This window comes from Dasypus novemcinctus, chromosome 5 (genome assembly GCF_030445035.2).
Source record: "Dasypus novemcinctus isolate mDasNov1 chromosome 5, mDasNov1.1.hap2, whole genome shotgun sequence".
Classification (NCBI taxonomy): Eukaryota; Metazoa; Chordata; class Mammalia; order Cingulata; family Dasypodidae; genus Dasypus; species Dasypus novemcinctus.
This window is the reverse complement of record NC_080677.1, coordinates 10,876,085-10,892,684: the sequence shown is the minus strand read 5'-3', so window position 1 is coordinate 10,892,684 and position 16,600 is coordinate 10,876,085. Positions and strand designations below refer to the sequence as shown.

General features: G+C 42.9%; 1 protein-coding gene across 1 annotated transcript; it reads left to right on the top strand.

The window, feature by feature from the left end:
• The first annotated feature begins 14,745 nt into the window (after positions 1–14,745).
• Positions 14,746–15,509, top strand: LOC101436647 (protein max-like). Its single transcript, XM_004451307.5, has 2 exons — positions 14,746–15,189; positions 15,275–15,509. Exons 1-2 carry the CDS (start codon positions 14,927–14,929, stop codon positions 15,465–15,467), a joined length of 456 nt encoding a protein of 151 aa, XP_004451364.1. The 5' UTR covers positions 14,746–14,926; the 3' UTR covers positions 15,468–15,509.
• Positions 15,510–16,600: the final 1,091 nt, after the last annotated feature.

Here is a 16,600-nt window from a genome sequence, read left to right as displayed (position 1 = left end):
ACTAGTGATTGGGCAATCAGCCAGCTTCTTTCACCTCACAAGTTAGAAGTTAGTCCATCTACAATTGCATAGCCATTGTGCCTCCTTCTTTCTAGGACACTGCAGGACCCGTCTGTATTAATCAGCCAAGGGGTGCTAATGCAAAATACCAGAAATCTGCTGGGTGTTATAAAGGGTATTTATTCAGGGTAGGAGCTCACAGTTACCAGGCCAAAAAGCATATGTTACTTCCCTCACCAAAGTCTGTTTCCACAAGACTTAGCAAGAGGACTGCTGACGTCTGTGAGCATTCAGGCTTTCTGGGTTCCTCTGGGCTCAGCTCCTCTGTTTGCTCCACAAGATCAGCTGTAGACTATGAGGCTCTCTAGGCTTTGCCTCTCTCCACAAGGTCAGCTGTAGACTGTCAGATGAACCCAGCCAAGGACCGCCCCAGCCCCTCATCAGTCTATTATATCCTCCCACTTATTAGGTAGTTTGGCTGAATTTATAGTTCTATTTTGAAAATCATTTTCTGATTTTGTATGTTAGCTTTATGAACTTCTAGTTTTTCATGTTTCCAATAAGGAGCTCAATATCATTCTTACTCATGTTCCTTCCTGCTCCTTTGTATGTAACAAGTTCTTTTCCTTCTTTCCTCTCTCTCCCTCAACTTGTAGGATCTTCTCATTATCTCTAGGGTTCTGAAATTTTGCAATGGGAATTTGTTGTCATTGTTGCTTATTTTGTTGAATGATTCCTTTCCTCGTTTCCCCCTGGTTTCTCTTTCTGAAACACCCGAATTTGAATATTGGCTCTTCTGGACTGACCCTAAGCTTTTCCCATCTGGTCTCTTCTGTTTTTTATTGCTTTATTTTTTATTTGCTCTACTTTATGGGAGATTTCCCTAAACTTAACTTCCAACTCCTTCTGAAAATTTAATTTCTTTGTCATATTTTCAGTTAACCAAGAACTCCTTTTTGGTTTTTTGCTCTTCAATGTTTCTTTTTCATATTATCTATTTTTTAAAAATTTCAATATTTTTTCTAATTTCTTAGAGGATTTTGATGATTGCCTTTTCTTCCCTAAGTTTTTCTTGATCCAACTATAAGTTGTTTGTAAGAGAAAACACATTTTATATTCAAAGAAGCAAATAGGTGGAAAGGGAGAGGGTGGGAAAAGATATAATTAAGCAGTAACTGAAAGAGAGCTGGAGTGGTTATACTAATGATAAAGGTCAAACCATCAAGAAAATTATAAACATATATGCACCAAACAATAGAACCCTATAGGGCATGAAGCAAAAGCTGATGGAATTGAAGGGAGAAATAGATAATTCAACAAGAATAGCTGGAGACTTCAATACCCAACTTTCAGTAACTGATAGAAAAACCAAGTAGAAGATTAACAAGGAAACAGAAGACTTGTACAACAGTGTAAACCCACTAGACCCAGCAGACATCTATAGAACACTCCACCCAACAATAGTTAAGAATACACATTCTTCTAAAGTGCACATAGGTCAATTCTCCAGGATGGGCCATATACTAGGTGATAAAAAAGTCTTAAAACTGAAAATACTTGAAACCATACAAAGTACTGTTTCTGCCTACACAAGAATGGAAAATCAGTAACAGAAGGAAATTTGAGAAATTCACAACATGTGGAAATTAAACAACACACTCAACTAATGTGTCAAAGAAGAAATCATAAAGGAAATTGGGAAATATCTTAAGGTGAATGAAAATGAGGACACAACTTATCCAAAACTAAAGGAATGAAGCTAAAGCGGTGCTTAGAGGGAAATTTACAACTGCAAATGCTGATATTTAAAAAGACCTTAATTTAGCTTTTCACCTTAAGAAACTAGGAAAAGTAGAATAAACCAAATGAAGAGTAGAAAGAAAATAAATGATACAGAGAATAAAAATCAATGAAGTCAATAAAATAAAAGGTTGGTTGTTTTAGTCTGCCAAAGGGCTGCTGATGCAAAGTACCAGAAATGAGTTGGCTTTTATAAAGGATATTTATTTTGGGTAAAAGCTTACAGTTCCAAGGCTGTGGAAAGTCCAAATCAGGGCACTATAAGAAGTGCTTTCTCACCAAAGCCAGCTACTATTGATTCTGTTGTCTGGTCACATGGCAAAGCAATGTGGCTGCCAGTCTCTGCTGAGGTCTCAGCCTTCCCCTCTGAGCTCACCATCTCCTCTTGAAATTCTCTGTGTGTTCAGCCTCTTTGAACCTCTTAGAGGCTTCTGTTTTGCTGTAGACCTCTCTCTCACTTTGCAGAATCAAATATATGGGTTCACTTTTCCTTTGTTTGTCTCTGTCTTTCCATTTATATCAGACCCAACAAGGGGGTGAAGACTCAACCTGAATCATGCCTCACTGATGTAATCCAATTAAAAGCCCTAAAGCACTCTTATCAAGTAATATAATCGAAGGCTCCTCAACTGAATTTAATGGAATAAACAGGTATTACACCCAGAGGAATAGATTAGTTTACAAATTTTGTCTTTTGGGGATTCATAAAATAATTTCAAACTGCCTCATTGGTTCTTTGAAAAGATAAAAAAAATTGGCAAACCTTTGACTAGACTGACCGGGAAGAAAAAAGTGAAGATTCAAATTACTAACATCAGTAATGAAAGAGGACATCACTACCAATCTTACAGAAATAAAAAGGATTATAAAGTATAGTAGTTTGATATAGTTTATGAATTCCAAAAATAGATATTGGATTATGTTTGTAAACTGGTCTGTCTGAAGTTTCACTTTTACTTAATTTATGATTAGGGCTTTGATTGGGCCATGTTGGTAGAGTGTTGAGTGTCCACCCCTTGGTGTATGGGGACTCACAGATAAAAGACATGGCAAAGGACAGAGTTGGGAATTTTGAGCTGGAGCCCAGGAAGTAAACACACACAGGAGCAGAGCAGCTGAACCCGGAAAGAAGCAATCCCTAGGAGAGAAACAGAGCCAGTTGCCTGATAGTCTACAGCTGACCTTGTGGAAAAAACACAAGAGCTGAGCCCAGAGAGAAATGAGCTCTGGGAAGAGAGGAACCCAGGATACCTGAACCCTGGCAGATGTTGGCAGCCATCTTGCTCCAACGTGTAGCAATAGACTTTGGTGAAGGAAGTAACGTAATGCTTTATGGCCTGGTAACTTTAACCTTCTACCCCTTTATAAAAACCAACCGGTTCCTGGTATTTTGCATCAGCACCCCTTTATAAAACCAACTGATTTCTGGTATTTTGTGTCACACCCCTTTGGCTGACTAATACATAAGGGGATACTATAAACAGTTGGATGCCACAAATTAAAGAATCCTGATGAAATGGACAATTTCCTAGAAAGACACAAACTATCAGAACTGACTTGAGAAGAAATAGAAAATCTGAATAGAACTATTTTGGTTGTTTGGAACTGTATGTACCCCAGAAAATCAGGTTCTTAAATCTATTTCATTCCTGTGGACATAAACCATTGTAAGTAGGGCCTTTGGATGAGATTACTTCAGTTAGGGTGTGACCCACCGCATTCAGGATAGGTCTTAATCCTGTTACTGGAGTCCTTCATAAATGGAATAAAAAGGATTATAAAGTATAGTAGTTTGATATAGCTTATGAATTCCAAAAATAGAAGCGGAGGCAAGAAACTGGAAGCAATGAAAGCAGATGCTGCTATGTGCCTTGCCATGTGGCAGAGAAATTAAGGATTTTCAGCAGCTAGTATATGGGGATAAAGCATTTCCTTGATAATGCCTTAATTTGGACATTTTTCTCAGCCTCAAAACTAAGCTAATACGTTCCCCTTTTTAAGCCAACCTATTTCATGGTATCGCTTTCAGCAGCCTAGGGCACTAAAACAAATTTTGGTACCAAGAGTGGGGTGCCACTATTGCAAACACCAAAAATGTGGAAACATCTTTGGAATTGGTTAATGGTTAGAGACTGGAAGAATTGTGAGCTGTTCGATAGAAGGGCTTAGATTGCTTTGAAGAGACTGTTGGTAGAGATATGGGTGCTAAAGGTACTTATAATGAGACCTTAGACAGAAATGATGAATGTGTTATCAGAAACTGGAAGAAAGATGACCCTTGTTTTAAAGTGCCAGAGAAAGGCAAAATCAAATTCTGATGTCAGGTGGAAGGCAGAATTTGAGAGTGATGAAGTTAGATATTTAGCTGAGGAGATTTCAAAGCTAAATGTGGAAAGTGCAGCTATGTTTCTCCTTGCAGTTTTTAGTAAAATATGAGAGGAAAGGGATATGTTGAGAACTAAACTCCTAGGCACAAAGAAATGAGAAATTGATGGTTTGGAAAATTCTGAGCATCCAGAAAGTAGTTCTAAGTATCCTGGCTCCAGGGTTGCCAACTAGTTAATTCTAGTCTCTTTGTCCAACTCTTTCACTTTTCTAGTGGAAGGAGTGATTTGTAAAACTTCCTGACTCCAATGTTTTACTTCTGCTCTGACTTCACTTTCTTTTTTAAAAAAAAAATAATAATGTAATGACATTTAAAAAAATAAAATGAAAATATATCATTCATACATGAATATAACATACATAAACAATTAATGTATAATAAAAGTTGTGAACTTATAAAACAAACATGCATATAATCATACAAGGCTTCTGTATATCACTCCACTATCAATACCTTGCATTGTTATGAAAATATGTTACAAACAATGAATGGGTATTGTCCAAATATTACTAACTATAACTGTATCTTGCATTTGGTGTATTTTCTATTCCCCCCCCAACCCACCCAATTATTAACATGCTATATTAGTATTAAACATTTGTTATGGTTGATGAGAGAACATTCTCATATTTGTCCTTTAACCACAATCCATCTTCCACCACTGGACTCCTTCTGTTATACAGCCCCAAGTTTTGTAGAGTCCATTCAGAGTATACACTCGTTGGCTCTCATTTTTATGACAGACTTGTCGTGTCATCACCTTAATTTTAGAATGTTTCATTAAGCCAAAATAAAAATCCCATACCTCCTTTCACCCCCTATTCTTGTTCCTTAGAACTGGTATAATATTTTTTCTTATATTGCTGCAAAAATATTACATCCAAAAGTTAAGTTAGTTGTAATTTTCCCACGTATCCCCATATTCTTAATACTGTATAAGAAAAACATACTTATACTATTAACCACAATCTTCATCCACCACAAAAATCACTATACTATGGGAAACGGACTTGGCCTGGTGGTTAGGGCGTCCGTCTACCACATGGGAGGTCCGCAGTTCAAACCCCAGGCCTCCTTGACCCGTATGGAGCTGGCCCATGCGCAGTGCTGATGCACGCAAGGAGTGCAGTGCCATGCAAGGGTGTCCCCCGTGTAGGGGAGCCCCACGCGCAAGGAGTGCGCCCCGTAAGGAGAGCCGCCCAGCGCGAAAGAAAGCACAGCCTGCCCAGGAATGGCGCCGCCCACACTTCCCTTGCCGCTGATGACAACAGAAGTGGACAAAAGAAACAAGACGCAGCAAATAGACACAGAGAACAGACAACCGGGGGAGGAGGGGAATTAAATAAATAAATCTTTAAAAAAAAATCACTATATTATACATTCCTTAAGTTATTCTCTAGTTTCTCTATTTTTCATTTTAAAAATTTATTGAAGTATGTCATTCATACATGAATATACATGAATAATAAATGTATAGTAAAAGTTGTGAACTTGTTACAAAAGAAACATGCATATCATCATACAAGGTTCCCTTATATCACCACGCCACAAATGCCTTGCATTGTTGTGAAACATTTGTAACAAATTGTGAAAGAGTATCATCAAAATATTACTATTAATACTGACTAAAGTTCCATATGTATTTTTCCCCCCAACCCACTCTTCTTTTTTGTTCATAAACCATACAATTTATCTAAAGTGTACAATCAATGGCATTTGGTATAATCACTGAGTTGCACATTCATCACTTCAGTCAATATTAGAGTATTTTCATTACACCAAAAAAGAAAGAAATAACAAAACAAACCACTATCATACCCATATGTTAGCACTACTATTTACAAATCCTTTATGTGCTTTTACCATTTCTATTCATTTCCAAACTTTCGCAAACTATTTCCCTCCCTTCCCTTCCCTCCCCTCCCCTCCCCTCCCCTCCCCTCCCCTCCCCCTCCCCTTCCCTCCTCTTCTTCCATTTTTATTTATTCCTCTCCCCTTCTTCCCTATTGTCGGCTGTGTCCATTCACTGTGTGTTCTTCTGCATCCCCTTGCATTATCAGGTGGCACTGGGAAACTGTGTCTCTTTTTTGTTGGGTCATCTTGCTGCATTAGCTCTCTGCATTATGTGCGGTGCCACTCCTGGGCGGGCTGCTTTTTTTCACGTGGGGTGGCTCTCCTTGTGGGGTGCACTTCTTTGCATGGGGGACCCCTATGCGGGGACGTCCCTGCGTGGCACAGCACTCCTTGCGCACAGTAGCACTGCGCAAGGACCAGCTCCACACGGGTCAGGAGGCCCTGGGGATCAAACCCTGGACCCTCCATATGGTAGATGGATGCTCTGTCAGTTGAGTCACATCTGCTTCACAATTTTTTAAAAAGATTTATTTATTTATTTATTTAAAAAATGTATCCCCCCCTTCCCACACGGTTCTCTCATCGGTCTGCTCATTGTTCTCCTTCTCCAATGGGTACCAGGAACTGAACCCGGGACCTCCCACCTGGGAGGTGAGTGCCCAATGGCCTGAGCCACATCCGCTCCCTGTGGGCTGCAGTGTCTGTGGCTTGTGGCATCTGCTTGTTGTGGTGGAGCGCGGCGTCTAGCTCATTGCAGTTGGTGTGGGTGTCTGCTCGTCTTTTTGGTCTTTATTTGTTTTAATGTTACATAAAAAAAAATGAGGTCCCCATATACCCCCCACCCCCCTCACCCCACTCCTCCCCCCATAACAACAACCTCCTCCATCATCATGAGACATTCATTGCACTTGGTGAATACATCTCTGGGCTCGTCTTTTTTAGGAGGCACTGGGACCCGAACCTGGGACCTCCCATGTAGTAGGTGGGCACCCAACTGGTTGAGCCACATCTGCTTCCCGCCAATTGATTTTTGACAAGGATCTAAGCACATGCTATGGGGAAAGAATAGTCTCTTCAACAAATGGTGTTGGGAAAACTGGATATTCACATGCAGAAAAATGAAATTAGATTACTACCTCACATAATATACAGAAGTACAAGAGTTAAAACTATAAAACTCTTAGAATGTAATATAGGGGTAAATCTTAATGACCTGGAATTCAACAGTGGATCTTAGATATGACACCAAAAGTAAAAGCAAAAAAAGATACAATAGATAAACTTTATTTCATCAAAAGTAAAAACGTTTGTGTATTGAAGGAAGTAATCAAGAAAGTGAAAATATAATCTACATAATGAGGGAAAAGTAATTTCCAACCATATATCAGATAAAGGTTTAATATTCAGAATACATAAATAACTTTTGCAATGCAACAACAAAAAGACAACGCAATTAAAAAATGAGCAGAGTACTTGAGTAGATGTTTCTCCAAAGAATATATACACATCAAAAGATGCTCAACATCACTATCCACAGGAAAATGCAAATAAAAACCACGAGATACCACTGCATACTCACAAGCAGTGCTATTATTTATAAAAGTAAAAGGAAAATAAGTGTTGGCAAGGATGTGGAGAAATTAGAATGCTCATATATTGCTGGTGGGAATGTAAAATGGTGCAGTTGCTTTAGAAAAGAGTTTGACACTTACTCAAAAAGTTAAACATTGAGTTACCATATGACCCTGCAATTCCACTCCCAAGAGAATTGAAAATATGTCCACACAAAAAACTTGTACACACATGGTCATAGAAGCATTATTCACAATAGCCCAAAGCAGAAATAACCCAAATGTCTACCAACTGATGAATGACTAAATAAAGTGTTGTGTCCATACAATGCAATATTATTCACCCAAAAATAATATGAATGAACCTTAAAAGCCTTATGGTGTGTGAAAGAAGCCAGACATATTTTACATGGTTACTTTCATTTGAAAAGTCCGGAGTAGACAAAACCACCAAGTAAGACGCTGATTAGTGACTTCTAGGGGCTGGGGAGATTGGGGAGGAATGGGGCATGACTTCTGATTGCTTTGGGATTTCTGTTTGGGGTGGTGAAAGTGATCTGCAATTAGATAGTAGTGATGGTTGAATAACAGTGAATATTCTCAAACCACTGAATTTTATGTATGCCACTTGTACCTTCATAGAGCTGTTACATAAAAAATAGAATGGCTAGGAACAAGAGGAAATCTGGCCACATGAGTAGGACTTAACTGACAGCCTCACTGTTACGCTATTTTGTTGGGTAACTTCTGCTGTCAGTCTCTTTAGGTTTTTCTTCTTGGGCTGGCGAGAGTTTCCAGAGGCTCTCCTGGAGCTGCCAACAGTTTTGGGAGCCTAGTTGGGCTAAACGGCTGGAAGATGTCTCACTTTTTAGCCTGCATTTGTGTCCTTAATCACTGTTATTCTGTAACAAATGATCCCAAAACGTAGGTTCTTAAAACAACTGGTTTATGATACGCACAGATTCTGTGGGCCCGGAATTCAGGCGGGGCACGGTGGAGATAGCTTGTCTTTGGTCCACAAGGTCTGGGGGTTCAACCGCAATGACTGAGTGGCGGGATGGAATGCCGATATGTGACCACTGCTTGTGGCGTGGCTTCCTCAGCATGGCAGCCTCAGGATAGTGGAACTTCTTTCTGGATAGCTCAGGTGTTCAAGGGCTCAGAAAGCACGCAGAGCCAGCCATCCTCTATTAGTCGAAGCAATGGCATGCCAACCCAGATTCAAGGGGAGGGGTCATACACCCCCACATGGCCAAGGAATTGTGGGGCCGTGTTCTAGAGCTGCCACCATCCCTTGGTGTTTGGCAGAGTAACCCCACTTTCCAAAATGCCTGATGTCATTCCTTCCAAAGCGTTCCATCATCTTCTCCAGAGAATAAACCTCTGGTCTTTTGGGAAGGGTGTTGGAAAAAAGGTAGTTGCTCAGTTTTGTGGGTTTAGGGAGAGGATCTGATCTTTCAAGAGCTCTTCACACTCTGTTCCTGGAGTGTGGAGAGTAGAATTGCTATTGTCATCAGAGATAGCGGAATGGGACTTGGTGTGTGTGTGTTTGGGGGGCGGGGGAGGTGCTATTTTGTTTATTTTTATTTCCTGCCTTATCCTGTCTGCAAGAACTTCTCAGTGATCCTGACCTCGTGCCTATTAAAGACTTGGGCTTGGAAGGCTGGAGTGGCCTGGGGTGGGAGTCAGGACCAGAGCGTACCCTCAGACAGCAAGGCGCCTGGCAAGAAATGGGAAAGGAGATGCTGGGTCCAGCCGTGGGGACCGCTGGTGAAGAGCATCATGTTGATAGCACAGCTCCGATGAAGCGAGTTCGTCTCCATCCCGGTAGATGTGTGGAAGGGAGGGCTGGAAGAGCCTCGGAGCCTGTTTTGTGCCACACACTCACTGACAGATGGAGAGCCTGAGACCCAAGACAGGGCAGGGACTTGCCGAGGTTCATTCCAGTTCTGTAGTTCTTTAGTTCTAGAAGAGAAACCAGAACCAGACCAGCTGGGGGCTTAGAGTTCCAGGCCCAGCTCTGCCACTTCCCTTTCTTGGACAAGTCCCTGAACCAGCCTGAGCCTTCCAGGTAAGGACTGCCCACCCAATTACTCCCCTCTTCCCTCCTCCTCCTCTTTGTCTCCTTCCAGACTGAGTGTTGCTTTCTGGACTCTTGCAGTCCTTCCTCTACTAACAGGGTCTCCTCTCCTGCAACTGTTTCTCAGCTGGGGTGACTAACCATCCCAGTTTGCCCACTACTGTCTTGGTTTTAGCTCAGGAGTTCCTGAGAAAGTCTCCAGTCCCAGGCAAACAGGGATGGATCTCCCTGTCCACCCGCCCACTTACCTCCCCCACAGGTGGACTCAAACCACACCTAGTCCTGGTGTGAAAAGAGTTAACACAGCAGGCCAGAGACTGTTCCTCCTTAGAAAGGCCTGCGTGCAATACTGGTTCTTGGCTGGTGTCTGGTGACTTCTTTGGTAGGCAGTTCCCTGCACTGATATAAAACTTTTCCCTAAGTGATGAGAGTCCTGGGAACTAAACTGTACAAACAGTGTGGCTTCTGCTGAATGCCTGCTTTCCTGCGGGGAGTCTGAAATCTTGGTCTGTGTGAAACAGAGGGTGCCATGTGACCAGCCCCCAATAAAACCCTGAGCGCTGAGGCTCTCATGAGCGTCCGTTAGACAACACTTCCCACGTGTTGTCGCGTCTCATGCATCCTGTGTAACTGCACTGGGAGAGGACTCTGGAAGCTCCAGGTGCCTTTTCCCTTTGCAGATTTTCCTTTGTATCCTTTAGCTGTACTAAACCTTAGCCATGAGTACAAGTGTGTCCTAGAAAATCACAGGATCTGGGGGGCGATCGTGGGGAACCCCAACAAACCGGGCGAGGGGCTTTCCTCTCTTTGAGTTGTGTGTATGTGTGTGTGTGTGTGTCTTGGTCACCAATTGAAATTGCTCGTAAGTCCTAGCCTGATGTGCACAATGCCAACACAGTAACAAGGATTTTGAGAAAACAAAGAGTTTATTAGTGGAGACAGGAGGATAGTTATTTTCCTGAGATCTGTCTCCCCAAGCTGAAAGCTGTGCTGAATTTTATGAAGTTTTGAAGGGGCTGATTTAGTATAATGAGTCAGGTGGAGTGACAGTACATGGGGTAGGAGGTGGGTGTTAGCTGAGCATGTGCTGTTTCAAAACACTCTTGGTTATATGTCTAATTTGAAAAAATGGTGGTGCAATGGTGGCTGTGGGCATGGTGTTTACTTTTATAAAGAAACTAAGGTAATCAAAGATCAGGGCTTCCATTAATTGTCCCTGTCCTATGAACCAGACTCATCTATTCTAGTTCTAAAGTGAAAGAGCAAAACAGGCTCTTGTGTTAGATCATCCAGTAGTCTCATTGCTATGCATAAGGTGAAATGTTTCCTTATGGGTATACATAAAGGAGATGGACTTTTGAAACTAAGGACATGGAAACTTTAATAAATCAGTAGGGAAGGTTACTTCTTGTCAGGGGTTAGTGAAATAGCAGCTTCAATCCCCCCCCCTTTTTAAAAAGATTTATTTTATTTATTTCTCTCCCCTTCCCCCCACCCCCTCCAGTTGTCTGCTCTCTGTGTCCATTTGCTGTGTGTTCTTCTGTGTCTGCTTGTATTCTTATCAGCAGCACTGGGAAACTGCGTCTCTTTTTTGTTGCAACATCTTGCTGCATCAGCTCTCTGTGTGTGCAGCGTCACTCCTGGGCAGGCTGCACTTTTTTCGTGTGGGGTGACTCTCCTTACGGGGTGCACTCCTTGCACGTGGGGCTCCCCTGCGTGGCACGGCACTCCTTGAGTGCATCAGCGCTGTGCATGGCCAGCTCCACACGGGTCAAGGAGGCCCGGGGTTTGAACCGTGGACCTCCCATGTGGTAGACGGACGCCCTAACCACTGGGCCAAGTCCGCTTCCCCTAATATCATTATCACACAAGAAAATGAACATGGATGTTACAAGGTCCATACTTGCACCGCCCCAACTGGCCCTGGTCTTCTTACTCCTCCTAGTCCTCTTTACTCGACCCCTTCTTTTATCTATTTACTTTTTAAATATAGAATTGAGACTTTGAAACATCCAGGTCTCTGGAGTCATAGAAATTCTGCACTTATATGAGAGTGTCTTACTGATTACTCTTGGGCTAAACATCACTGGCAAGAAAAAACATTGCTAATGCTGTGTGCCTCTTCTTGGATCACACTGGGAAGCGCACAACTTTGTTTTTGTTCCACTACTGGTGGGGCTGCTTTTGATTCCCTGATTCAAATGGGGGACCTCCAGCTCTCTCTATTGTAAAGGAGCCTTGTTCCCCCTTGTGAACAATAAGTAATCTATGGAGTGATACTTTATGATCATGTGAATATCTTGCTCCCCAATAATCTTTCTCTTAACGTGTTTTATTTTTTTTGTATCATTTGATGACCCTTGTGTGAATTAATTATTACTTTTGGCATTGCAAAATGGTGACTTTTCTGATTCTGTCATTTTTTCTACATTTATTCATCAGCATTTCGATGAAGAGCTTCCCCCTTTTATGTTTTCTTACTATCACTGCCGACTCATGTATCTTTTTTTTCACTCAGTGCATTTTAATTTATTACCAGTATTCTTAAAATGCTCAGATTTGGCCCATGGGAACATCAGGCTGGCTCCCAGTCCTTTTGTTATGTTGTCTTTGGTCTGTGATAGTTTCTTGCTTTCCAACACAAGATGTCCCTCACTCACCTGTGCTTTCTTTGCCCAGCTCTTTCTCCAAGATGTCTTGACTCCTTTTAGTAGAGAATGACTTAGGAACCAAATGCAGGCACGATTTTCAGCACTTTTCATTTGAGACTATTCTCTCTAGCTCCTGAAAGCTGCTGGCTGAGACGGCTGAGCTTCTCTTTCAATTTGACAGTTCTTCCTGTACAACTTACCAGTAGCAACATATCAAACAAACCCAATTATTTCTACCACCTCTCTTTTTGTCTTTTGTTTTTTAGATATTTTTTGTAGCACCTGTTTTTATATGGTGTGTATTAGTCAGCCTAATGGGTGGTGATGCACACTACCAGAAATCTGTTCACTTTTATAAAGGGTATTTATTTAGGATAAAAGCTTACAGTCACAAGACCCTAAAGAGTCCAACTCATGGTTGCTTTCTTTTCTCACCAAAGTCAGTTGCCACGTGTTGAGGCAAGATGGCAGCTGATCTCTGCGAGGACTCAGCCTTCTCTCTGGGCTTCCTCTTTCTCAGCTGCTGCTGGCACAGGGCTTGTCTCTCAGGGCTTCCTCTCTCTCCTGGCCTAGGGCTGTCTTCTTTCCAAATCTTCTGTATCAGTCTTGACTCTCTTCCCAAGATCAGCTGTAAGCGTTTAGGCAAATGACTCATCTCTCCCTGGGGCTTTAGCTGTTTGAGCTTTCTGTCTGTCACATAGTAGGATCAAAATGGCAAAGTTCTCTCCTCTGGTATGTGTCTTCTTGAGTGAGTGTCCACTCGAGTCACGTCTTGCTGATGTGGTCCAATCAAAGCCCTGATCTTAACAGGTACTTTAATCAAGGGGCCCTCAACTGAATCCAATATAATCAAAGGGTATTATACCCAGAAGAATAGGTTAGTTTACAAACATAATTTTTCTCTTTTGGGGATTCACAAAAGTCTCAAATTGTCACTAAGAGTAACAAACTAAATTCTCTATTGTCTTTTATCCATTAGAGATTAGGTATCTACAGACCATTAATCCATTTACAGCGACCATTAAGTATTAAGACCTTAAAACCAAATTCCCAATTACTGTTGCCTGCAATGGGAAATAACTTACAGGCTGTAAGAGAACTGAAAACAAAAAGCCTCACAAAATTAATAGAAAGAAAAATTACAATTAGAAAAACAGAGAGTTCTATTGGTGCTTTGGATTCACCAAGAAAAAAACATACCTGGACTTAAACTGTTCATGAGGTACACTGCACTGGTGACGAAGTTTACCTGGTTCTGGTAGGTGAATCCATTAGGCATCTCATTGGAAGACCTCCTAATCTGTAGAAAGATAATTCCAAAAAGGGGTAAAAGCACAACTCTCATACAGATATAAAATGGACATGTTTAAAAGACTATTTGGCTCCATGAGGTAACTGGCAGATATTATAATGGGTTCAAAGAGAATTCCAAAGAACAGACACATTTATAGATCAAGAATATTGCAAAAAATATGTAAGTGGGAGCTGTTTTAGTTTCTTAGGCTGCTCAAGGAACCACTGAGGTGGTGCTTTCTCCCTGAAGACTGGCGGTCTGGGGCTGGCTGCAGCCATCCTTGGTCCTCAGCTTGTCACATGACAATGTACACAGCCGCGTCTCCTGGCATCTCTCTTCTCTACTCTTCTGGTAATGTTCAGCTTCTGGCTTCCCTGGCTTTCTTTCTATCTGAATGTCATTCTCTTATAAAATACTTCAGTAATAGGATTAAAATACTTCAGTGCTGATTGAGGCGGGCCATCCCTTAACTCATCGTAAGGTCCTACTTACAATGGGTTCAGACCCACAGGAGTGGATTAAGTTTAAGAACTTGTGCCTCTGCCCACCCAACTTCCCGGTTGTCTCCCTGGAGCACCTGGTGACCAGCATCCTAGAACTGGTGGGCAATGTGCCCCTCAAGAACCAGCAGGGGGAGTTTTGGGAAGATGGTGTCGAAGTAGGCAGGCAGGGCTCAACTCTCTCATAAAAACAACAAAAAAGGGCTAAAAGCTGTCTGCAGGACCTGCTTTGGTGGTCAGCAGGGTAGGACAGGAATGCAGGGGACAGAGCGATGAAAAACCTGAAACGACAAACGCAAGTTACTAAATCCTGCTGAGGCCAGGAAGGGCTCTTATCCTCCACTCTCAAGACATTAAGACTGGGTAAAATTGGCTTACTGAAGCTGACTGAGAGGGGAACAGACATCTTCCCCCCATCAGCTGTCATAAAGGAAGAGGGAAGGTAAGTTGGAGGGCTTGTCTTCAGTGAATTCAGTCAACAGTGCCATCTTTATCTCTTGGCTCTGGCCAGATGAGAAACACAGAAAAGTGGAGGTTGAAAGAAACACCACCATGGAAACACTTGCTGATGGGCACCATCTGCTGGCTGGTCAAGAAATTGCAGAGTGAGGAGGTGGTTCTCGCCTGTGTTGTGTGTGTGTGAGTGAGAGAGCGAGTGAGTGCGTGAGTGTGAGTGTGAGTGTGTTGTGTGTGTAGGGACTCGGCTTGTTGTTGTCGGTGACTCCCCCTCCCCTCTACCCCTCCCCCTTCCCCGCCGCCGCTGCAGTGGCCGCTCCCTGGGCCGTAGGAAATGAGCGATAACGATGACATCGAGGTGGAGAGCGACGCTGACAAACGGGCTCATCATAATGCACTGGAGCGGAAACGTAGGGACCATATCAAAGACAGCTTTCACAGTTTGCGGGACTCGGTCCCATCACTCCAAGGAGAGAAGGCATCCCGGGCCCAAATCCTAGACAAAGCCACAGAGTATATCCAGTATATGCGAAGGAAAAACCACACACACCAGCAAGATATTGACGACCTCAAGCGGCAGAATGCTCTTCTGGAGCAGCAAGGGGAAAGCGAGAGCTGATCAAGTTCTTTGTTCCTGGGGAATTCACTTCTCTTCCTCCCTCATGGAAGATGCAAGTAAAAGGAAATTCCGTGCACTGGAGAAGGCGAGGTCAAGTGCCCAAATGCCGACCAGCTATCCTTCCTCAGACAACAGCCTCTACACCAACGCCAAGGGCAGCACCATCTCTGCCTTCGATGGGGGCTCGGACTCCAGCTCGGAGTCAGAGCCTGAAGAGCCCCAAAGCAGGAAGAAACTCCGAATGGAGGCCAGCTAAGCTAAGCGGGGCAGGCCAGCAATAAAAACTGTCTGTCTCCTCCGTCGTCCCATCTTCCTTTCAGTTCATCGTTAGAACCCTCAGAACCATTTAAGAGACTCTTTATTTTTCTCTCTCTTTTTTTCAATTATTTTTATGTAGAAGCTCTTGGACAACAGCTCTTGTTCTTCTCCCCCATTCCCACTTTTTGTTTTGTTTTAAACCTTTTCCCTTCAGGGATACCCTGTCCCCACCAGGAATTTTTAAACCAAAACACCCCAACTTGGCAGCTTTTTCTGTGGAGGACAGACGGCCAGCCGGACCTCTGAGCACACGGCGTCCTGAGCACCCCACCAGCTCCTCCAACCCCACCGGGCACCACTGCCTGGAGGAATCCTCCCCCTCACAGGCCTCTCCTCCAGGCCCACCCTCGCCTCTATTTGATAGACTTTGTGGACCTGTGAACTGCTCTACTTTAAGAAGATGACCGGTTTGGAGTTAATTAAAATCACCCCCCCACCCCGCTTTTCACCTCCCTTTTTAAGGATTTTTTTCTTTTTACCCTAAAAGCCATTTATTGCTCCTAATGAAAGACCAGCTCCTTGAAGTTTGTGGTATTAAAGGGAAGCGGGGACAGATTTGCAGTGCAGAGTCCTTGGCATGTTTCACTCCTGCTTCTCTCAGCCAGCTCTCGTGAGCCTGTGTGCCAGCCTTGTGGGGGCCCATAAGCAACCTTGTGGTGGGCATGGGAGACAGCAGCAGTGACATGCCAGCCGCCAGGGAGTAGCTGGTAAGGGTGGTTTACTGGGGGTGGGCCTGGGGGGGGGCGGGTAGAGGTTTTGTATCGAGAGCCAGTGATGATGTTTTGATATTTATTTCCTGCTACTGAAATTTGAATCTGAGTGAATTGTCCCTACTTCTGATGATGTCGGTATTGCAAAGCGACAGATTCATAAAGTAATGATCAAATCTTCATTTCTTTCCGTGTGTATTTCTAAGAAATAGAGCCAACTGATTTTGTATGTAAATACCAAGAGCAATTTATCTGGTACTAAACCCACACAACAGTGTGGCCCCTTCCCTGCCCTCACCCATTTCCTTTCCTCTGTCCTGATACCTGTCTCCATTATGTGATCCAGCCCTGGTTCAGGCTG